The sequence below is a fragment of the Falco cherrug genome, chromosome 1 (assembly GCF_023634085.1).
Source record: "Falco cherrug isolate bFalChe1 chromosome 1, bFalChe1.pri, whole genome shotgun sequence".
Classification (NCBI taxonomy): domain Eukaryota; kingdom Metazoa; phylum Chordata; class Aves; order Falconiformes; family Falconidae; genus Falco; species Falco cherrug.
Window position 1 is genome coordinate 94836950 of NC_073697.1, and position 23697 is coordinate 94860646.

At 57.7% G+C, this 23697-nt stretch overlaps 1 protein-coding gene across 1 annotated transcript; it reads right to left on the reverse strand.

Moving 5' to 3' along the window:
- Window positions 1-704: 704 nt before the first annotated feature.
- ACACB (acetyl-CoA carboxylase beta) lies at window positions 705-23274 on the reverse strand. The gene is made up of 51 exons (XM_055700744.1): window positions 23146-23274; window positions 22544-22682; window positions 22183-22292; window positions 21923-22004; window positions 21351-21449; window positions 20937-21046; window positions 20554-20664; window positions 20159-20368; window positions 19731-19901; window positions 19315-19476; window positions 18930-19093; window positions 18322-18472; window positions 18135-18238; window positions 17442-17523; window positions 16770-16915; window positions 16542-16692; window positions 16255-16389; window positions 15546-15692; window positions 15254-15442; window positions 14774-14874; window positions 14599-14687; window positions 14394-14518; window positions 13884-13997; window positions 13682-13795; window positions 13218-13307; window positions 12990-13108; window positions 12590-12727; window positions 12039-12138; window positions 11840-11947; window positions 11605-11661; window positions 11139-11180; window positions 10846-11061; window positions 10590-10745; window positions 9817-10020; window positions 9155-9310; window positions 8658-8780; window positions 8194-8463; window positions 7753-7850; window positions 7465-7585; window positions 7138-7248; window positions 6470-6613; window positions 6266-6386; window positions 6009-6105; window positions 5721-5817; window positions 5347-5482; window positions 4847-5024; window positions 4278-4390; window positions 3447-3601; window positions 3024-3194; window positions 2225-2361; window positions 705-2095 (listed from the first exon to the last, which is right to left on the reverse strand). The coding sequence occupies exons 1-51, from the start codon at window positions 23269-23271 to the stop codon at window positions 1969-1971; spliced, it is 6717 nt and encodes a 2238-aa protein (XP_055556719.1). The 5' UTR covers window positions 23272-23274; the 3' UTR covers window positions 705-1968.
- Between the last annotated feature and the right edge of the window lie 423 nt (window positions 23275-23697).

A 23697-nucleotide genomic window follows, 5' to 3' on the forward strand; every position in this document is an offset into this window, starting at 1 on the left:
TAGATGTGCTGCGTTATAACCACCCTGGCCTCAGGTGAGCCCCTGCCGCACGGCACGCTGCAGCTCAGCCTTAAACAGTAATTCCAAGGCATCTGCTGCCGAAAACCCAACCCAGCGAGGAAATAGTCTCACACGACTTACGGACGGTGACAAACGGACAAAGCTCCGACACGTCTGACTCCAGCTGTGGTGGCCGAGGTGCTGAGGAGCAGGTTCTTCTCCTGAATCTAAGACTTGTGTGTTTACCCGCCACCACTAACAGAAAAGCATCTCATCCACACACAAACCATTTGTAGTGCCCATCTGCAGATGGAAACCAGGGCTGATGTCTAAAAGAGCAGCTTCCCCCAGGCATCACTGCCTTTAACAGTCATAACACTATGTCCAAGACCAGGGTTTGTCCCTGGCTCAAATCCTCCAGGAGAGTCAGAGTTTGCAGATATTTACAGTACAAACTCTTTCTCTCTGCGGTCACCCTGCTCCTGAAAATCTTTGCAGCTCAACGCGTGAAGGAGCCCTGCGTTAGGGCAGGCATGGGCAGGAGGGATGCTAGGAGCTGCCCTGCACCAAGGCACTCGCGGTGCTGCAGGGAGGGGGCTGCATGGCAGCAGAGGCACCGTCCCCTTCTCGGACCCGCTGCGTTATACAAAGATAAAAGGCAAGAGAGGTCAGGAGAACTTCCTTCGGAACGGTGCTCACTTTATTGGTGGTGGTTTGGCTCCTGTACGGCAAGCATCAGCACCCCCTTCCCTCACAACGTGCAGTGACACCTTGCAAACCAGAAAGCATCTCCTAACACCCTTTCCACCCCCATCCCCAGGACAGGGAGACATCCCCCACGGACCCTGGTGAGACCCCCCAGCCCAGGCATAACCAAGGAGGTGTCCAACACCTCCACACCGCGGCAATACCAGCACTGCACTTGCACCAGGTGTCCCACCTTCCATCGCCAGCCTGCCTCCCCCTTTGCCAGCCAAAGCCAAGCCTGTGCCGGTGAAATGATGCACTGGCACGGCCAGAGGCACTGGAAAACACATAAATTGTCCCTCCATGACCCAAGCTGATTAAAGACCACCTGAGAAGCAAGGTACAGGTCTGAGCAGACAGTTCACCCTGGCTCCTGTGCTTCAGCAGAGGAGCCAGGTTGCTGGGGCAGGAGCACCTAGAGCCGTGTTCCCCTCCTTTCTGTTCTCTGCAGGCTGAAAGCACCCAGAGGAGTGGTGGCAGAAGCCAGAAAGGACATGAGACAGGCAAGAGGAACAGTTGGGTCAGTCAAACCATGGTGGGTCCATTGATGTTCTTGCTTCAACAGCTCCCAGCACGGTCACTGATGTCTTTTCTGGACCACCAGCTACTCATAGTGACATCTACAGATTGTTCCCCAACAAGGGGAAGGATGAGGCAAATTGCTTCTCACAGTTCCTGAGTTTCTTATAAAACATCGCTTTGGGACTGCTTCTGAAGAAGGGTTTACATTTCCTTGTGCCAGTGCCTGCTCAGCCTCAACACGGCCATAGGGACACCTCCTCCCTCATCCTGCTCGCCTGTGGTGCCTCGGCCAGTTCGTACTTCCAGCTCCGTCCCGTCTCATGAGATACATCTGACACTGGTGCCTGCTTTAAAGGCTAAGACCAGGGCTTGTGATTAAAACACATCAAAAGATTTTAGATTCTGTTTAAAACCAACTTCTGCACCAGGTCCAGACTCCAGACTTGGGTCAGGACAAGTTTTTCTGCCAAGCTGCCCCTCTGACAAACAGCCCCAGTGCCAGAGGGAACTTTGCACGGATGGCAACACCATCTTCACAGCTTAAAATACAAACACCGGCACTCTTATTTAGGCACACGGGTAAGAGTTGAAGGCATCAGTTCAATGGCTGAGGAACCAGGTGGGGAGATGAGGTCTGGCCTGTGAGTAGAAGCATGTCCTGCTCCACGGCGATTGCCCTGCACGCCGCTGGCCACCAGCTCAAGGAGGGCTGTCATTATCCACTGTCGACAGGAGATGGGCAACCTGGGCCTTCTGCGCACGGGTGATGTGCTGGGCTGTCTGGATGACGCAGTCCATGGCCACCTCGGGGTTGGCTTGGATCAAACTGCAAGGCAGACAGGATAACGTGGCTACCTTGGAGGCTGAAGCAAGAGCCGCCTCACCTCCACCATCTGCTGTCCCCAACCTGGGGGACCGCATCACCACGCGCATCCCAGCTCCCACAGACGCTCACCTCCGGATGTGCTTGAGCACGTAGTCCCGCTTCAGGTACTTGATGTTCTCCCAGATGGCCGACCGGGTGCCATCATTCTCTTGCATGTGCTTCTCCAGCCACTCCACCACCACCTGGTTGTTGTCCCAGAGGTAGCCCTAGGGAGAGCAGCACCGTGGGCAGGGGGTCCTGCTGCTTGCACGGCCTGAGCCCCCCCCACTTTCTGCTGTAATATCAGGCTTTTTCCTCCCATGACAGAACCAGGCAATGGGATATTTCTTCTCAGTCCTGCATATATGGCACAGCACGGCATGGCCCGCTCCCCCACTCCCATGTCACAGCCACTGGGTAAAAAATTCAGTCTAGTAATTGAAACGCAGGAAACCTTCGTGGACTGTTTAAAATGCAAAAAGTTAAGGCAAAACATGTTTCCTTTGCATGCCCTTGCTTCCCAGCTCAGCAAGCACAGGACTGACATGGCAATGTGTGTGTCACGGCAACTGCATTTGAGAGTAGCGCCGATGCAAAGGCCCCAAGTCTCTCTTCTGCCCTGGAAAGCTCTACCTGATGGTAGAAAATGTTTATTTGGGAGCCACCTTGCTACCACTGAGCACCAGCACCCGACTGAAGTCACCCGATTTGAAGAGACAGCCCCAGCCTCAGGGCTGCTTGGCCACCCAGCCTGGCATGGGCTGCAGAATGGCAATTCCCATTGCACGTTTAGACCCTCCAGGGGGGCACAGCCAACGGGAGAGCAAGGTGACAGCCCTCGAGACCCCCTGGCTGCAGGGATGCCTCAGGAAGCTGGGATTGGGGGTACCTTGGTGGCTCCTTCTGTCTCCATGAACCACCGCCGTAGCATGGACTGAATGTGGATGTGGCTCAGCTCGCTGTTTGCCTTCAAGACCTCCGCCCTCACCACCTCCTCCAGCAGCAGCCGTCGCAGCCGCCAGTAGAGGAAGGTGCGGGCGTTCTTCCACTCCAGGATATCCTGCAGAAATGGGGGCAGAGCCTGGGCTCGTCTTTACAGAAAGAAGACAACCTGATGTGCAGTGACTGCTCCCCCACCACTCACACTGGTGGGTTTGAAGGCAGCTCTGCTGGGCTGAGAGCAGCACCCAGGGCAGGAACGGCACACGGAGCTGCAGCCCAGACCCCCAGGAAGGGACTTTGCCTCCCACCTTCGTGCTGCCACTGCAGAACTCCCTGTGCCAAGCCCCTTCCCACCGACGCCCTGGCTCACCGTGATGACACCTTTCTCCTGCATGCGGCCCGGGGTGTCGTGCAGGTCAGCGAAGTGCACAGCCACCTGGTAGTAGATGGGTAGGAGGAGCTCCTCCCGGGCCTTGAGCTGCTGCTCCAGCTCCCTGCGCTGCGCCTCGGACAGCTCGGGGGTCCCTGTGGGACATGCCATGCTGAGCAGCTCACCCACCACCCCTGTGTTGGGACCCGCAGGCCACCATGGGGTCAGGGCTCCTTTCTGTGCTCCTACCTCTGCCACCTGCACCAGGGGACGGGGCACCCAGCGTCATGTCCCTTTGCTGTGGCACATTTACACCCCTCCCCAGAGCCCAGCCACAGAAGGCCATGGCCACGGAGGGGCTGCGCCATGCTGGGTGCCTGCCGCCAGAGAGGTGGGAGGTGGCATTTGCAAGGACTTTGTGGGACCGTGCTTTAGCAGGGTGGAGGGGCATGGGGGCAAGGACCTCTCAACACAGCCCCATCACTCGCTGCAGGCAGGAGCTGAGAGACCAGCGCATTAAAGGCAGCCTCTGAGCACTCTGTAGTGACGGTGTGCTGTCTCACTAGGTACTGATTCAGCACGGCCATCACCATCCTTCACCTCAAAACTCCATGGGAGGACTGTCCAGCACCATTTATGGAGCTCCCAGGAGATACAGGTGTTTGAAAGTACCACCACATCCTCTTGGCAGGCTCCACCATCAGAAAAGGCATAAAGAATTTCCACAGAGGACCGTTAAAGGATTTCCCGATGGTTGCCACCATGGTGTCTGAGCCTCACATTTTAACTTATTTCTACCAGTGCCCACAAGCCAGAACATCATTCCCTTACCCAGCTGTTCAACGAGCTTGCCATAGACCGTATCAATCCTTCTCATGGTCTTTACCAAATCTTTCTTTCTGAACTTGATCTCCACTGTTCCTCCAGGCTCCAAAATTCCTCCCCTGGAAGGAAAGTTTGCTAAAGCAGGGACTGGTCTGCAGGTGAGAATAAATCCTGCGACAAGAGGCCCAGGCAACTCTTTCTTCTAAGACTTAGGGAGACCTAAAAGGGTTTCGTTTCCAGTCTGGAATTCTTGTCTATCTTCTCACTCCTTACAGCTTGCTCCAATGTGCATTAGTTCAGGTTAGAGAAAAGACCTCCTGGCCCCCAGAACCATGGTTTACTCTTCTTTGCTGGACACAGGAGGATTATCCCCAAGGAGATACCGGCCATACTGCTCTCTAAGAGCCCTTGGAACTTTTAGCTGATGTCTTTGACTAACTAAAGGGTAAAAAATACACATCTCGAGCAACCAGGAGGTCCCCGCCAGCAGGACTATGACTCTGCAGACCCATGCACTGGCTCACATTTCTCCGCACACGGGCTGTGGAGGATGCACACGTGTTTTGGGTGCTGACCTGCTCTCCTTGTCTGCGTAGAGCTCCACATACAGGGGGTTGATGGTGGAGTCGATGACCACCCAGGAGCCTCCCCGCAGCTCCGCATGCGGTGGGATGTAGACCAGGACAGGTTGCTTAAAATCCCGGAGGCTATCGACAATGAAGGCGCCGAACTTCAGCATTTGGTTGTACATGTCTGAAAGCCAAAGGGACTCAGCGGCTGGGTGCCCTGCCTGCCATGGGCCAGGTTATTGCCCCTTGCCTCCTCCTAGCTGCCCGAAGCCACCTCCTCCATTGGAGAGTCCAAAAAAGCATCCCAAAACCAGCCCAGCAGGAAGGCACCGAGCCCTGGGACCTGGGTCCTGGCCATGCCCCATCACCTCCCCAGCCTGATCCCACATCCTGGAGTGGTGTGGGCAGGACCCTGGTGGGCTGGGTCATCCCAGGACCCTGTGGGGTGGCAGGAGTGCTGGCAGTATGTCACAGCACGGCGATCTGGGCATCCCAAGCAGAGGTACCTTTCATGCCGCTGGAGAAGCCTCGCCAGTTGGCGAAGATCATCAGCGGGAGATGCTCCCGGTTGAAGTCCCGAATGGCCTGGGCTGTTTTAAAAGCAGAATCTGGAAACCAGACCTGCCCTGCCTGCTGGACTATCTGGAAAAACAAGTGAGCAGCAGCGCTGAAACGCGCACCGGTGATTCCCGGCACACTGCGCTGGCAGGTTGGCAGCACACAGTGTGAAAGAGCTGAAAGAGAACAAACCGACTGAGCACCCTTCACCCCACCAGTCTTTCAGGAAAACCAAGACACGTCAGAGGATTACGCTAAGCTTTCTCCCTGCTCTGCCCTCCTCCTGGCTGCCGCTTGGCCACACTAGGGTCTCCCCACGCACCTTTGCCTCTGACTCTGGGTTGGCGGGGTCCGCAGGTATCGTCACCTCCACGGTGCGGGTCTCAACGGCGATGACACCCACAGGGAGACCTCCCAGCCTGCAGCAAGGCAGGGTGGTCTCAGCAGAGGCCAGATCCCCTCCATGCTGCACCCCAGCCCCACCAGAAAGGTGTTCCCCCTCCACCATCCCAAAAGCAGTGCCACAGCCAGGGCTCGAGTGGAGTGCGTGTGGCCAGGCTCCCCGTGTCACCCTCTGCCCTGGGGCTCCATCCCCTGCTCCTGGCAGTACCTTGCTCTGCCGACCACAACTGTCTGAGCCCACGGCCTCATGATCTCCAGAAAGCTGCCCTGGTCGAAGAAGCCACTCTGCCAGGTCCCCTTGAGAGCTGCACAGCACAGGAAAAAGCAGAGCGGCACAACAGTGAGCACCGGAGGGCTCCCTCTGCACCAACCCACAACAAAAAGCACCTTCTGCACCAGGATCACGGGGGTTTGCACCCACATTTGGGAGCATTGCTGCAGAGGTCTTGGGTTGCCCTCGCTTACTTGGATGGGGTCTCCCTGCCAGCATCCACCTGGGATCGTAGGGGACTTTGGAAGGGAAAAAATCAATTTCTCTGTCAATGGGGTCACTTATGGCAGTGATGGGCACCGGGCTCTGGTTATCCTGCAAGGCAGAGCCCCGAAGGGGAGGTCACCAGCCAGGTATGGGCTAACACCCCACACAGCAAACCTGCAGCATCCTCCTACCTTGGGCATGTACGAGAGCCACTGCAGGATGGTGTAGACCCCCTCAAAGTCATCTGGGACAGTGACATGGGAAACACCGTTATTGTGCATGATCTGCACACCTCCCAGCTGGTTATTGGATGTATAAACTTCACGTCCCAACACCTAGGCAGAATTGTTAACAGAAACGCAGATCAGTCTCTGCTAACACAGGAGCTGCTCCTTGCTCTGTTAGGTCAAACCTCTGTACAGGCACGTTCTCTCTGGTTTGAGGCTGAATTTCCACCTCTGTCTACCAGGCAGAGGCATCCTGCTTTAGATAAGTGCATCGGTTTAGCTAAGTAGGTTTCAGATCAGCTCAACCCAGTGTGATTTTGCCCAGAGATGGGTCCTGCCCCAGGGACCAGAGCCAAACAGTCCCCATGGCAGCTCTGCCATGCCACCCCCACCCCAGGAGCAATGCGCCTTGAACTAGCCCCTAAAGCAATACCAAACAGCTGCAGGGTGGCATTCTGCCACTTCTCGGTGAGACAAGCACAGTTGCAGCTCCCCTGCAGCTCCTCCAGACAGGTCCCATGAGGTGATGCGCAGGGAACTGCCACCTCTTCCCATGGAACCAGGAAGGAGCCCACGCAGGCGGTGGCGTGAGGGACAGTGCCGCGGGAGGACACGCAGCCGAAGCACGGTACCTTATTGAGGGCTGTGACACCAGTGAGGATGATGTGGGAGTTCTCCACCTGGATGACACGCTGGCCCAGCCTCACCAGGTACGCGCCAATCCCGATGGCACGACAGGTCACCTGGGCACACACACAAGGAGACATGGGGTTAGCAGAGGGGGAAAGGGCTGCAGCAGAGCCCACGAGCACCAGGAGAATGATGCTCTGCAGGGGTTTGCACACTCAGATTGCACCAAGTCACTTGTTGCATCCTGTTATTTATTCCCCCCAGGGCGACCTTAAAAGCAAGTAGGAGAGAGGGGAGGAGCGGAGCAAGGGAAAGGCCCGCAGCTGTACCATGCTGATGGTCACTATTTCGTCGTAAGCGCGAGAGGACTCCCCAGCGATGGTACCGGCCGCTCTCAGGTTTTCCACCCCAAATCCATTGTCCTTCCCAATGATGTCCAGGAGGACATACCTGTGGGGAAAGCAGAGCCATGGTGGTGTGGGCAGGACAGAGGGAAGCACTGACTTGCATAATGAGTCCAGCAGGATGCTGAGCCAGGATGTGAGAGCTGCATCCTGGTGGGATGAAGGGCAGGGCTTGAGGTGGCTCTGCATGCCCCCCGGGATAGTGGAGCTCACCTGGACTCGCCTCCTTCCTCCACATGCTCACAGTGCACCGAGTTCGTGGTGCTGATCCTCGTGTAGTCCTGGGGAGTCAGGTACAGGTACTTGAATCCCTGAAAATAAAGAGGAGGAGGATGAGTTGCAGAACACCCGCCCCACCGTGCACACACTCGGTGGGACATGGCCCCTCTCCAAACCCCACCCAAACCCACCCCAGGCATCAACAGCAGCTCAGGGGCCAGGGCTGGACACAACAGCCACACCAGCACTGGCACCTTTATCTCCACCCTGCTGGGAAGAGCCGAGGGAACCATCCCTGTGGCACAGGGGGCAGGTCTGGGCTCACGCCCCCGCACTGATCCCACAGTTTTATGCCCAAGTTCAGCTCTGGTCCTTCCTTGCCCAGATAAGTCCTTGTTGTTTTCTGTGACAGCAGGAGGAGAGGTGCCCACACACCTTGTAGGGGTCCTCAGGGTCCACCCAGGCCACCTGGAACATGTGTTTTATCTCGTCGGCAAAGCCGATGCGGGCGCCGCTGTTGGCGGCAATGTAGATGCGGGGGATGCCTTCGGACCGTGCCAGCTCGGAGGCCCGCAGGAAGACCAGGTCCTCCTCCGGCCCGAAGGAGCCGATCTTGTGCGTGATGTCGTTGCAGATAAGCACGATGTCCCGGCCTTTCGGATACTCAGGGGTCTTCAGCTTCATTTTGAAAGCAACCATCCCCACCTACCCCAAAACAGCACAAAGTCACAGGGCAGGCTCTTCCAGAGCAATGGGGTCTGGGCTTCAGGCTGTATTTACCAACAGACAAAACGCTTGCTTGAGGAGCATCTCCCAGGCTTTAAACACAACCGCTCCCGCCTGCCGCAGCACAGCTTTCCCCCCCCGCTTCTCCCCATTCCCAAATCATCCCCCGATACCTCGTTCCCTCCAGGGACCCTGTTCATCTGCACAAGCTGCCCCTGCGAGTCCAGCACCAGCTCAGTGTACGTCAGGATGTCCTTGGGGTACAGCTCCGAGGAGCCCCACAGCTTGAAAAGAGCCTGCAGAGACATCGTGCACAGGACGAGCTGAAAGCACGAGGCTATCACCGGGCACAGACACACACTCCTGCAGCAGGCTGGGGCTTGGGGGGAACAAAACGTGGTGTCAGAGCCCCCACCCTGCTGCAGATCTCCTTGCATGGGGCTTTCTGGTCACGTTATCCATGAGCGCAACTACAGCAGTTTGCAAGAGCTAGGAATCAGTTTAGAAATACTTCATCTAACCAAAAATGTTGGGGCTTGAGCTCTTTTCTTTTTCTCATTTGCCAGCTCAGGGGAGAGGAGCCTTTTCCCCAGATGGGAATACCTGGGGAGGGTGAGGAAGGAAAGCAAATTCAATAATTTGGAGCCTCTTTCTGCTCAGCCAGACTCACCTGCCTGATCATCTCTGGGAAGTCATACACGTAGGTGGTGCCCAAGGACTGCGCCTGGAACCGCTTGGCCTGCAGCAGGTCCTTGGTGACGTACGGGGTGTTGATGAGCATCCCGTGCTGCAGCCCTTGCTTGTCCCCATATGACTGGAACATGATCTGGAGAGAAGGGCAGAGTGTTGGCTGCCTTCCCTGGCGGGGAGGGAATGCTGTGCTGTGGTGCAAGAGCCCCACAGGGCTGGAGCGCTGCTGAGCTTTCCCTGGCCAAGTTGCTCACGGCTGTGGTTCTACTTGATCCAACATGATTTTCCACCCCACTCTTTGCTGTTGAGGGGACAGAGTGCAACACTGCTGTGCTGCAAGTACCAGTAGTACCCTAACGCTGACCCTCACCTCCCAGCACTAGAACTGCACACCAGCAACACCTCGAGGAGCCCACCTGGATGGAGCTCAGCACCATTTTGGAGCAAAGCATCACTCCAAGGAGCCCAGCTAGCTGCAGCACGAAGGGGAGTGAAAAAGGGACAGTCCTGGGAATGCTGCTGCACAGTCCTGGGGGCTCTGGGACAGGTCAGCAGTAGGAGTTTTGCAGAAGCCACCCCACAGTTTCTGGTGGGTGGTGGTGGTTGGGTTCGTGCTTGCAGCCACTGCTTGTGGTTACTCACACTGCCAGTGCTGGAGTCCCTCACTTCCTTGTAGAGGCTGATGTCCAGGTAGTAGCCGGACTCGTTGGTCAGGAAGAGGCGGATGGGGATGGCGGTGGCAGTGGGCGTCAGGCGGATGTTGATCTTCACCTCAGCCTGCAGGACACGCAGCTTCCAGAGGCGGCTGCCGTAGCGCATCACCATGGACCGCACCGACTCCTCGATCTGAGCATGGGACGGCAAAGAGATGGGTCTGTAGCCCAGGGGACAACCCTGTCCTTGAGACGCAACGCCAAGGCTGGAGCAGCCCCATTGCATCTCAGCCTCAAACAGCCATTTCAGATTTGCTTTGGGCAAGCCCCTTCCCTCTCTCCATCTCTCCATCCATGGAGGCTCGTGCTGCTATCCAGCCTCTCCACTGGTGGAAGGGAAAGACAGCGCCCCATATCCTCCTGAACGGACACAGCCCCACTCCTTCAGACTTCCTGCTGCCCAGGGAAGAGCCTGTGTCTCACCCATGTGCCCTCCAGTGACCTGCCTGCTTGTCCCAGTCTGTACAAAGAGCCCTGAACATTGCGAAGTGTGACATCTCAGCACCTCCCCGGCAAACAGCCTGCAGCTGCAGGAGCCTCTGGGGCTGCTGAATCCATCCCCCATCCAGGATCAGGTGAGCAGTGGATAGGACCAGGTCTGACAGCGAGCATGGGGGGTGACCGCCCATCCATACAGTGGTACTGAGCACAAGGGATGATGCAGCCTCCATCCCCAGATCAGCAACACACTGACAAACACACCTTGGAGGGGTCCATGATGACTGTCGGGACAAAGTTGAGGAAGATGTGGTTGCAGTCGGTGCGGACAGCGGTTTTGTTGAAGGCCACCTCCAGCTCATCCATCGCTTCCAGGAGCAGCCGCTCACCCTCATTCTGCAGGTACTCGAAGGACGCCTCCTGCAGCACACCGGGCAGCTCAGAGGCAGCCAGAGCAACCCCTGCCCCCGACACGCACCCACCGCTGCCCGCACAGCCGGGGCACCCGCCACTGCCTTGCCTTGGTGATGAGGTCCGAGTGGCGCACGATGGCGCGGATGAAGAAGCGGTAGTCGGTGGTCTCGGCGCCTGCCTGCACTTTGGCAGCCCCCAGGTAGAGATGCATCTTGTGGTTGGCGCAGGGAATGGCCGTCAGGTCAAAGTTGCGCATGCGGCTCAGCTCCAGCTGGAAGGCGAGTGCCGGCTCCAGGTGCCGGTAGATACGGTCCTCTGCAAACTGGGGTGGCACGGAGGGGTGAGCCAGGCATCCCTCAGCCAGCACCGGCCAGGCTCCACGCTCACTGCAGCTCTTACCTCGTCCCTGGCTCGGAATGTGAAAAACTTCGGGAATTCTCTCTAGAGCAAAGCAGAGGGAGAACACAAAGCGAATAATCCTGGCATGCAGAAGATTATTCCAATTTTCACTGAACTCGTTACAAAAAATTTAAAAAAAAAAAAAAAAAAAAAGCCTTGCAGGCTTCCTCCTCCCCCAAAGGGAAAAGAGCTGGGAACAATCGATGCTTTTTAAAGGCAGGTTAAAGCTGTGGTGCAGCCATGCAAGAACCACATGTTACCGGAGGCATTAGCAGCATAAAGGCTAATACAGAAGATAAATCACTCATTGAATCCCTCATTAATTAATTCCCAGCTCCTGATGCACAGTAGGTACATCCACCACTCAGTGCTATGTCTATAAGGTACTTATAGATATTTCTAGGTGTTTTAGGGAAGCACAACGTGTCTAAAGTCACTGCCTGGCGGCAGCTCAGTCTGCACTTACCTGCTGGGCAATGAGAAACGTGATTCTCCGGAGACCACAGTCAACAAGGACATTTTTCTATGTGGAAACAGAAGACTCCACCAGTCATGAAGGTTTAAACATCTCCACTAAGGGAGCAAACAAAACCCAAGCCGGTGCCACAGGGTGCAGCGTTTTGGGGAGCACTGCGGGGGATGAGGCAGTGGTTTGGGGTTGGCAGGATCTGCCAAAAGGGGTTCTGGCCCCAGCGACAGACCTTGGACTGGGCAAAGGCTCTGAAGATGGGCACCAGCTTCTCATCTTCCATGCAGTCAGCCCAACGGAGCGCAATGTTGAGGATGTGGATTGGCTCCTCACGGACGTTCTGGCAACAAAACCCTCTAGTCAACCCTGACCACTAGCATCACTGCCATCCTGGCACCACCTGGGGGGGTCAGCAACGGCATCATGCCCACCTTGGTGTCCTCCTCTTCATAGATGGTGGCTCGCGCCTCACTGAAGAGCACGCTCTCTGAAGGCGGGTCGGCGAAGCAAGAGATCACTTCATTGAAGTTCCTGCCCAAACGGTGGGGATGAGGTGACAAGTCAGAGCATCATGCCCACCCCCTGCCCGAGGGCGACAACACCAGGGACCTGCTGAGGCAGAGATGCAGGAACCAGTGCAGTGGGCTGGGGGCATGCACCGGCTCAGCTGGGCTCCACCAGCCCATGGCAAAGCCACAGCCCATGAAACGCAGCTCTGAGTGCTGTTAATAAGCAGAGATACTTAACCTGTGCCAGGCAAGCTTCCCCCAGGCTCCACATGTCCCCAGAGCACATGTTGTGTTCCCACCAGGTGCCTGTCATACTGAAAATACCCAGTCCCAACCTCTGGCTGTGGGAGGAACGGGAGCTGCCCCCAGCACCGGCCAGCTGCGGCTCTTCCCCACGGTTTTGCTCTCTAACGACTGCAGCAGCCCCCAAAAGGCACACGCACGACCAGCCAGGTGTGTTCCTACACCCCCACCTTGTGAAATCCTCAAATCTGTCGAAGGCCACCATAGCTCCCATCCGCTGGCTCGGGGGACAAAAGCCACTGTCCATGAAGAGCTCGGTGCTGTGCCGGTCCAGGTCAGGGTTAGAGATGCTGATGGGGATGGACATCCTGCGCAGGGGAGCAAGGCAGCCATCACCCTCCACCAAGGGGTGGAGGCAGCGCTCTTGAGTCCGACAGGGACCACCCAGGTCCCACATGGGACCCTAACGAGGAGAGGGCTCATCCTGCTCCACCGGCAAAGGGAGAGCACGGCAGGCAGTTCCCGCTGAGGGTCCCCACGTTTTGCATGGGGGAGATGATACAAACCAAATAGTTTTGCAAAAAGGACCGTGTCCAAGGGAGCGGGCCAGGCGTGCAGGGGCCCCCGTACCTGTTTGGGTGGGAGGAGGGCAGCATGAACTGGAACTCCACCAGGCAGGTGCCATCCGAGAGCTGCCGGTGCTGCAGGCTGTTCAGCTCGTAGGCGATGTACCCACGCCGCACGTACACCTGGGAGGGGGGTGGCAGGAGGTACCGCCGTGCCCCCGTTCCCACTGCACGCATCCAGGCCCCCCCACAGAGCTTGTGTGCCCCCCATGGCCCCCCCCAAAGCCCTCACCTCCAGCGCTGCCATGCGCACCACCTGGTTGCTGTGGTAGAAGAAGGCAGGAAGAACATCGAAGATGGTGGTTTCTGAAAGGATCAGTTTCTGGGGGAAGAAAGAAAAATTTAGGGCAAGGATGAAGTGGGACCCCTTTGCCCCATGGCAGGATTGGGGAGGCATGTTCCAGAGAGGTCCCTCCATGTGGGGCTGTACAGGAGCGCAGTGCCATGGAACACCCAGCCCACCACAGGGACACTGCCAGAACCAGACATGGACCCACATGTCAGTCCCCCACCAAGTGGGGTGAAAAGCAGGGAATGGGGGCTGGCTGCAATAGGGTGCACACGCTCTTCTGCCTCACACAGGCACCGACACTGCAGCAGGGCTTTGATTGCTTTTTTGGCTATTTTTAAGGCCGAGCTGCTTGCAGCTAGACCTGACCAAAGCCACCCTTCATGGAAAAACACGCAATTCCCAACCTTCAGGTTCTCAGGGCAGTACTCGTGTCCGTACATGTTGATAGCAGAAAGGAAAATGGACTCTACTTGGTTGTGCCGCAGCTCGTAGGAGGGCAGGTGAGAGGCGATGAGCACCTGCATGAGAAGAGACAGCTGGGAGCATGGGGGACAGGGACAAGGATGGGGACAGGGATGGGGACGACACAGCGCAGCACTTGCTGACCTGCCGGGCTCTCAGTGCCACTTTGGAGTGCTCGGTCTTGCTGAGCTGTGTCAGCTCGTGGAGGATGGCCATCAGCTCATCCGTCAGCGTGGAGTCATGGCCACACAGCTGGTCCTGCAATGCACACACCACCACAGCTCGGCTCGGGCCCCTTGCTGCGGGATGGCTTCATTCTGCACCCCCAGCCCCGCACGGGCAGCAGGGACAAGAGCCAAGGCACTAAAATAGGCAAAATGTTGCTCTTTGAATCAGGCACAGCAATGCAGCACTACAGAGGGGAGATAAAGTCCTGCTAACAAGGCAGGAATGGACACTTGAATGCAAAACCCAATCCCTGGGGATGCTTTAAACAGAGGAGCAGAAAAGTGGTTTCTCAGGTGTCTGCCCCCTTTCAAGGGGAAAGCACAGATGTGACAGCCACCCACAGCCATGTCCCATCCCACAGCGAGGCAGAAGTTGCGTTTCCCCCACCATCAGCCCTTACTTCTGGTGTCTCAGGGCTGTACTCACAATTAACATGGTCACCAACAGGTTCTTCTTTGCCACCTGGGCATGAGAGAAGATGCTTTCCAGCACGGGGGTCATGTCAGGTTTGCACTGCTCCCGCAGGCTGATGACACACTTGTCATAGTGAGCTGTAGGGCAGAGCATGGTGAGCCCTGCAGACTCCCCCAAGAGCCTCACAGACCCCAGTGGGGAGCCCCCGAGCCCTCACCATGCTGGAACTGTGTCTCCACTTGCAGGTAGCGCCGTAGCAAGTCCAGCACCACTGCCTTCATGTAGCCACGGATGCCGCTGCGGTACCTGGGGAGCAGCAAGCCCAGCGTGCCACAAGGATGTGGTGGCAAGAGGGGGACCGGGGGGGGGTCACAGGCGGTGCGGGGGCTCACCTCTGCACCAGCTGCACCAAGCTCTGCGTGTTCATGAAGAAGACCTCCCGCTCAGCCTTCCTCTGCAGCGTAGCCGCATGGGTGTCCAGCACGTTGGCGATCTGCAGGGAGAGGGCACAGGGCGCAGAGCAGCTCGGGGCTAGCATGGCCACAGGGCTGCCAGCTCCCTGGCGTGTGTGGGGACAGGGCTGCTGCATTTTGTTTGGGGTTCCCCCCCGCAAGAGAAAAATGCGAAGCAACCAATAAATATGGAAACAGAAATATGAAACGCAAATATAAAACCCAGGTATATAAAAATATTTAAAAAAGCATAAAAATGCAAGCGTAAAAACGCAAGCATAAACCCACAAATGTTTCCCTCACTCATTTAATTTTTTATATATCTCTTGGTAGGACAAACACAGGCAGACACTCCTAACTAGCCCCAGCCAAAAAAGAACTGAAGGCCGAGCCGGGGCGCGCATCCCCCGTGCCGCTTACCTGCTGGCTGGGGAAGCGGCAGAGCACGGAGGTGATGTTGCTGGCGTACTGCGCCATCACCTTCCGGATCGACTTCTCCACCGAGAGGGGGATTCTTCCCGAGATGCTTGTCATGATCTCCTGCAGCTCCAAGAGGGGCAGGGAGGGATCCCGCAGGGTATTCATCAGCTGTGTCACCCACTCCTTCACCTGCCGGGAGCAGAAGCTGGTGCTGCCCGTGCCCACCGGTGCACTGCCCGTCTCGCCACCGTGGCAAACACGAGCCAAGGGAGCCGGACACCCAGGCACCCACCTTGGTGCTGAAGTAGGGCTCGGGCAGGCAGTACCCATTCATGATGTTGGTGAGATTGTCTAACACATTGCGGAGAACCTGGTGCTGCTTCTCACCTGTGATGGGGAGGGTCTGCTGGGCCGGGAGCCCCCCCATGAATGGCTGTGCCTGGAGAGAGCATGAGAGGTGGGTTGGCCCAGGTCCTTGCCAATGTGGGACAGAGCCCCCCCAAGAGCTGTGGCTGTCCCAGAGAAACCTGCACAACCCCTCCAGCGTCTGCTTTGGGTTAGATATAGGGGAAGCACCTAACGTACAGCTTCATGTCCCTGCCAGTGCCCCATAATGAAAACAATGTAGAAAAATTGGAGATGCCGAGTGTTACAGACACACTGCAGACACGTGCGAGCCTCTGCGCGCTGAGTAAGCACTCACGGGCTGCTCACGCAGAGCAATGCTGCGGCACACGGAGCAGCCACTCCAGCACAGCTGGCTGGGGGACTGTCCTGGTTTGGCTGGGATGGAGCTAATTTTCTTCTTAAACCATGACAGGGATGCGGCATGGCCATGTAGGTGCCACCCTGTGCCAGCACGGGGACACAGCCCTGCTGATGCCCCAGTGGGGGCAGCTCCTCTGTTTTGTCCCCCAGCGAGCATCCTCGGTGTCCTGTGGGATGCTCCTCGGGAGGGGACAGGAGGGAACAACAGGCTGGCTGGCCCCCAGCGGACTCACAGGCTTTACTTTGGTGGGATCGTCCAGCTCGAGCCGGGCTATGACGCAACCCACTTCCAGCTGCGCACCTGGCCGCTTGACATAGTGCACCCGCCCGGCCTCCTCCACCATCAGCGTCATGATGATTTTCATCACCTGGGTGAGGATGAGTGAAACTGTCACCAAGACAGGAGCTCCCACCTGCTGCAGAGCACCTTGAGCATCACGGTAGCATTGGTGGGTTTCATCTTTGCTGTCCACCAGGATCGCGGGAACCGAGCTCCTGCAGGCTCTTCTGCAAAACTCACCTCAATCTCCGCAAAAACATTCCCCTCGGCCACGTGGCCACCATCTTCCACTGTGTACTGCAGCAGCTTCCCCGCAGAGGGTGAGCGCAGCACCGTTGGGTCCTTCTCCTTCTCAAAGTCACACGTTTTGTTGCCGATGGTGATCCGATATCTTAAGGAGAGGGAAAGGTCTCGCCAGCCAGCTGCCGGGCAGTGGGGAGAGCCGGTTGGGACCCAGCAAGGAGGTACCTGTCAATCTCCTCCTTCATGTAGGTGGTGTAGCTGTTGCTGTCGTAGGAGAGCAGCAGCCCGCCGTCGTTCAGCCGGTGCACATCTATCTCTATGTGGGTGCTGTTCATGATGATCACGTATGTCGTCAGGGACTGGCGAGCAACCTGTGGGGGGCAGCCAGGGAGAACTCGCAGTGCAACCCCCCGACACATGTGCCACGGCTTTTCTGGGGGCTGGGAGGAATGGTGGGGGGGTGAGGAGCATCTCTGCACGTTTGGTGCACGGGCCAGTGCAGGAGCAGCATGCTGCCATGGGATAGAGTTGTGCCGGGGAGGGCAGGAGGCAGCAACCTCAGGCTGCACCGAAGAGCTGGTTCAACTCGCAGCCCGGAGGTGGCTTAACTCACGGCTCACCTGCTGCTTTCATTATGAGTAGGGAGTTTTTGCAGGAAGGTCAGCTAACTGGGTTTAAACACAAGAATAAAGGTCCTTTTTGAAATTCAAGGCAGCAGGGTGTAAGAAATTGTCTGCCTAGTTAAAATGAGGTTATTAACCTCATGTTTTATGTTGCACATTTTTAAAGGACAACCTCATATTTATGGCACCTTTCTCCTTCAGGACAAGAGCACACATCCCTGTCCCCGTGAGAAGCACTGCAACTGGTTTGGAAGGAGCGTGGCCCAGCCCTCACCTGGAGAATGTACTTCACACCTTCATAGATGAGCTCCACATCGACGATGTTCAGCAAGGAGGCTGCCGGCAGCACCTGCCCCCTGAAACACAGCAGACGGCTCAGGGCACCCCAAGTCCTGCTGGCCTGGCGCGCCGGCGAGGAGCCAAATGTGCCAGATGTCAGCGGTGCTGCTGGCATCGCGCCGCGTGGGCTCTGAGCTGACCGTCGGAGGACGCGAAGGTGACCGAAGGGGAAAAAGCATCTGCTTTAAATGACCCACGTGAGCACCTTATAAAAATGCATCTGGAAGCAGGCCAGCCACTGGCAAAGCATGCTCCGATAAGGGTGCAGGAGAGAGCCCCAGGTGTCCTCCAAGGCTGGAGGAATAACCTTGACATTCAAGTGCAAAAACAAAAGCAAGCTGCGTTCAGCCAAGCCGCTTTCCCTTGAAAGCTGTTTTCCCAACCACGTAAAACTTTTTCCCTCCTCCCGATAAAGCAATAGCTGAGAAGCCGGAGCTGTGAGTCACGGCAGGTATTCCTGTATTTCGGCTGCCACAGCCCTACAGCCTCCACATTTGCAAAGATTTTGCAGGAAAAGCGGCAAGGACGATGGCCCAGGGAGAGCAACACTCTGCTCTCCATGCTTGCTGTCTTTTAAGACGTGCACTGCCTGTGCCCCCCATGCTCCCCGCACGGCCAAGCCCCGCACCTCTCCAGCGAGTGCAAGAAGTCAGTCATGCACGTCCTGAAGGCAGCATCCGCCACGTTCAGGGCGCCGCAGACGACACCCAGCATCGTGTCTGGCTTCTCTGCCTGGGCGGGGGGGGAAAATAACAGGGTTTGGGTCTTACACCAAGGAAAGGAGCAGTGACCTCGGAGGGGCCCGTCTGCCCTACCTGCACTTTCTCGGCGATCAGATGGTCCAGCCAGCTGGTGTCTATCTCGTTGTTCTGGAAGCTCTCTGTCTCCAGCAGCTTAATCAGATACTCCACTGTGGTGCGGAAATCCCCACGGATAGACAGCTCTTTCAGGGCGACCACCATGTTCCTTTGGGGGAGCAAAACCCTCCGCTAACAACCAACGAGGATACGCTTGGCTTTCAGCAGAGGAACCCGGGGAGCCACAGGGACCAGGGTGGCGAGCACCCAAGCCCTGGGCATCCGCATGCCTGGATGAAACAGCCCTACAGTCAGTGCTGACTTAATAAAACACTTAAATACCCCAAACAGACTCGTTACACGTTGCTCAATTACTGAATGAACATTGCTGCTCACTGGCGCTAAGCACCTGCTCAGCAGATCACTACAATGTGTCCTTCAGGATGAGGTGGATGAACTGGGTGGTAACACCACCGCAGCATGGAAACTGGCTTTGGCCAGTGTCCGCAGCACAACCAAGGGCACTGTTCTGGTCCTGTCCGATAAAAGCCACTTCTCCCAGCTCATGCACCAACTGCCAGCCTTCCCAGGGACACCTGCTCTCCACCCCATCCCACCACACTCACGAGATGGCCTCCTCCCGGTTCTCTCCCCATGAGAAGCAGTGCCCAAACTGGGAATCAGCAAATTCGTGGAGCCCTCCAGCCGCTGCCACACTGAAGTACCCCCAGACGTTCTTACTGCTGCGAAAGTTCAGCTCCTGCACCGTCCCCGAGCTGGGCTTGAAACCCTGGGTGAAGACAGAGCAGAAGACGTGGAGCAACCAGGCTTGAGACTCACGCAGCATAAACAGGGGACCCCGTGCTGGCTGTGCACATGGATCTCATCGATCCAGTGGGTTCAATACCCACAATGTCCGACTGTAGAGAGGACCGTGCCCAGTGCAACGCCACAAGTCGCAGGGTCCCCACGTGCGGGGCCGGTGCACAAGAGCCTGTCCTGCTGGCTCACCTCCTCAGGGTTCTCGCTGGTGATCCGGGCGGCGATGACGTGACCCCTGGGCACGGGGGCGTTGGTGGGGCTGCAGAAGCAGATGGGCGTTTCACCCCAGGGGCTCTCCCCGTACAGCACCCGGATGTCTTTTATCCTGTGCAAGGGGATGCCCATTGCAATCTGCATGAGAAACGAGGAGGGCTTTAGCTGCCGGAGCAAGACTTGAGCATTGAAATTACGGGAGAAATCACTAGATGGTCTGAAGGTAGAGTGAGGGGAAGAAGCACCATGCTGCAGGCAGCTGCTCCCAGGCAAGGTAGGGATGCTGTACTGCTTCCACCTGCACCCCACAGCCTCCTGCCCAGCACCTCTCCCTAAATTACAAAACTGCTTCATCTAATACAGCTCAAAGCCACCCATGTGCACTCAGGTACCTGCAGCTGGGCAGCAGGAAGGTTCACATCTGCGATCATCTCTGTGCAAGGGTGCTCCACTTGCAGGCGTGGGTTCAGCTCGAGGAAGTAGAAGATCCCGTCCTCACCGTAGAGGTACTCAACGGTGCCCGTGCTCACGTAGCCCACCATCTGGGCCAGGCGGATCGCACACTGCAGGACAGGGTGGAACCGCCGCGGGGAGTAACGACCCCCTGTTCACCACAGCAGGGTCGGGGTGTCCCGAGCAAAGCATCCTTGCATGGACCCAAGGGAACAAGCAGGGCTGGGGCTCCCTGCTCAGCTCGGGGGGTCCCTCCTTTCCTTAGCAGCTTCAGGTGCCAAAACCCACAACAAACCCAACAAAGACCAGAGGACCAGACCATGTTCTGACTAAAACCTCGTGCTGCCCTAAGACCAGGGCCACCCACCTGCTCCATCACCTCGATGACGGAGGGTGCCGCGATGGTGACGGGTGCCTCCTCGATGATCTTCTGGTGCCTGCGCTGGATGGAGCAGTCACGGCCGAAGAGGGAGATGGCGTTGCCATACCCATCTGCCAGCACCTGCACCTCCAGGTGCCGTGCGCGCTCTGCCAGCTTCATCAGGAAGATGGCAGATCCAGGCGCCTCTGCCTGCACCTGTAGCGAGGAAAAGGGTCGTGTTCTGGTATCACCCCCCCAAAATTCACTCCAGGATGGAGGCAGGACCTGTGGTGAGCCCAGGTGGGGAGCACGAGATGCCCGCAGTGGGAGCAGGACCCTGCTGTGTGCCCCTAGAGGGGACAGGGCTGGGGAGGGGGCTGGGGGGTCCCGGCACCTCTCACCTGCCGAAAGCAGGTGCCAAACTCCTCCACTGCCTCCACTTTTCGGATGCCTTTGCCCCCGCCACCTTCTGCTGCCTTGATCATCAGAGGGTAGCCGATCCTCTTGGCCACCTGAGGCGGGTCAAGGACTGCAGTGACCAAAGTGCTTTGGACCCCAACCCATCACCCTGACAGTCCACCCTGCCCCATCCCCATGCGCTGCTGAGCAGGATTGCCCTGGATTGCCCCGGGCCACACATCCATGCAGAGGGACAAACTGCTACTGAAACTGCCTTGCATCACTGTCATGTGTGCTGGGAAGCCAAAAGGACCATGGCACGCAGGTTCTGAGGAGAAATGATGGTGGACAAGAGACAACCAGCTGCCCACGGACTCAGCTTTACCTCCAAACCTTCCTCCACATCCTTCACACAGCCCTGTCTGTACGTCTCGAGGGGGATGCTGATCATCTGCTGATGCTTCTGGTCCTCCTCGGACCACTGGGCCACCAGACCTGCAGGCGCGGTCAGGGCTATGGTCACTGCTGGGGTGGCATGGCTGGTGTGGCACGCTGGCTGTGCCCAGGGAGTGGGGACCCCAAGATGGCACATGCCATTTCCCCCGTTTCCATGCACCACACCCCCAAAAAACCCTCTGCCTGAGCCAGAGCTGGTCGGCTGCTGTGGGCTCCCCAGTAACTGCAGCCAGCTGGGCTGGGGACCCCAGCCCTGGTGCTTGCTTTGGAGGAGAAGGAGAGGCAGGGAGGAGAGAAACGGGGGAACAGGAGGGGTGTGCGGGGCTGGGGAGGAGGCACTTACCACTCCCGCTCCACGGCAGTGTGGGGATCTGGACCGTCTGAGCCACAATGGTGGAGGCGACTTTGTCCCCCAGTGCCGACATGGCATGGCTGGGGGGTCCTTCAGACAGAGAGGGAGGGGATGAGCTGAGCCAGCCTGACCAGCCAGCCCAGCCCCATTGCACAGATGCTGCAGAAAGCTGCTCCCCACCAAGCCAGCACCATCAGCCCTTCTGCAAAGAGTGGGAGCATGGGAAACCTCCCGAAATTCACTGCCCATTTCAGGATGGAGCTCGACCCTTCTCCAAGGGGAGCCCAGGCTGTCCCCTGGCTGGGAAGCCCACAAGGTCTGTTCCCACCCAACGTTCCTCCATGAATGCTGCATCAGCATTAGAGGGAAACCCCAGAAAATAGCAGGATTCCCGGGACAGCTCCAGGAAACCAGCATGGGCACTGTCACACCGCAGGGTGGACGTGCCAGACCCATGAAACGGGCATTGCCCAGTGCAGCATCCCTGCGGAGTGAGCACGCATGCACACACTAGCCCGATGCCCACTGCTCCCTCCGGCAGAGGGAAGGCGGCGAGACCTTACCTAGGAAAGCTATCCCATTTTTCTGCAGCAGCTCCGGCAGCTTGGGGTTTTCCGAGGCATGTCCCCAGCCAGCCCACACCGCCTGGCACAGGAGAAGGAGCAGTGCGAGCCGTTACCTCCCTGCACGGGCATCCTCCTGCTGGCGGCAGCGTCATGCCCAGCTCCTCCGCACGGAGGGACGTCACCCCGTTTCTGCGCGCCCCTCTGCCCTAGCAGCTTCCCCCAGCAAAGAGGCAGGAAGCCCTGGGAGTGGCTGCTACCTGGACTGGGATCCGTTTGGAAATGTCCACAATCAGCTCAACGTTGGCGTAGTTGTTGTTGTTGGCTCCCCCGGGGACGGGCACATAGTGATCTGCCATCTTGATGTACTCTGCAAGACAGCACATGCTGGTGGTGGGAGCAAGCCCCCCAACCTGCACCCCACTTGCATCCCATCCCCAAATCCGCTGTCCAAGGGTAGCTGGAGAGGGGGGATCATTTTACTCCTGGATCTGGCTGCACAGGAGGAAAGCGTGTGACCCCACGCTGTGCAGAGCCCCCTACATCCCAGGTGGCATCCACGCTGCCCCAGCTCAGCCCCAGGGTGCAGAACTTCCCTCGTTGGGATTTTTTAGGAATTACCTGCATTAGCCTTGAGGTCTTCGGGGGTGACCATGACCACGAACCGAATCGCACGCTCATTTCGGAACATCTCGTAGGCCCACCGGCGGATGGAGCGCATGCACTTGACGGCAGCGATGCCATTGTTGGCGATGAGGACCTGGGGGGATGGGGGTGCAGGGTGTCAGGATGAAACCTCTCCTTGCTGCTGGGATGCCAGGCTGGGCATATGGCCCCAAGGGATGGCAGCGGATGGTGCAGGCAGCGAGCAGAGCAGGGCAGCTGTGTTAACTTGGGTGCTTCGCAACAGTCGGTCGTACGTGCCGATGGAGCAGGAGGCTCCTTAAGAGCAGCTTTGATGCCTGGCACTGGGGCTAACGAAGGACAGAACTTCAGCCTTCATTTTCACCTGCCATGCAAAGCTGCTGCAAGCAGCTGCCGTGCCAGGGCAGTGTTGGGGGGTTTCCCTCTCCCAGCCCATCAGGGTGGGTGAAGCTGGGGGACAAACAGCTCTGGGTTGCCATTGGTCCAAGCCTGGTGGGCATGGGAGACTTCGGCCACGCTTGAGGATGCTGCTGTGAAAAGGGATGACCCACCCCCCCAGCGAAGGCAAGGGGAAAGACCTTCTCAATGACGCAGTTGCCCCCGAAGCGGGTGACGAACTCTGCCGGCGAGGCGACGGTGAAGTCCCGTTGCAGGTCCATCTTCCTGTGCTCGCGGCCCCTCTTCGCCAGGTGCAGCCCCGACATGCTAGGCCTGCAGCGGGGTGCAACAGCCATCAGCGAGCCCATGGCCACACCACCAAACCTTCGCCAGGTGCCACGGGTGCTGCTGCTGGCTCAGGCTTCCCTGGGGGGGTCGGATCGGCAGGGAGCCCTGCAGCAGTGGGCACTGGCGACCAGACTGCGCCCCCTCCATCCGCCCTTTCTTCCAAGGAAAGCAATAAACCCCCTCCCCCTGGTGGCATGTAGGGAATGTTGGGGTTCACCTCGCTACCGGCTCCCTGTCACGCACGGGGATCTCTCCAGGGACATTTAACACTCACTGCAACGCCGCAGAGGAAAACTAGCTTTGGCTGACTTATACAGGGCAAGCAATTTGGGGTGAACAGAGCGTAGTTTGCAATTAAAACACACACACACACCAGGGGCTGTGAGTCCATGTGGATTCAAACA

Bases quoted from the DNA above. Each gene is read 5' to 3' on its own strand.
- ACACB (XM_055700744.1), bottom strand. From the start codon at position 23,271: ATGTCGGGGCTGCACCTGGCGAAGAGGGGCCGCGAGCACAGGAAGATG. The intron at 13,796-13,883 runs GTCAGCAAGTGC...CTTCTCATGCAG, and splicing joins TGGCACTGAGAGCCCGGCAG to GTGCTCATCGCCTCTCACCT. The intron at 5,025-5,346 runs GTACCTCTGCTT...TTTGGCTTTCAG, and splicing joins CTTCTCCAGCGGCATGAAAG to ACATGTACAACCAAATGCTG.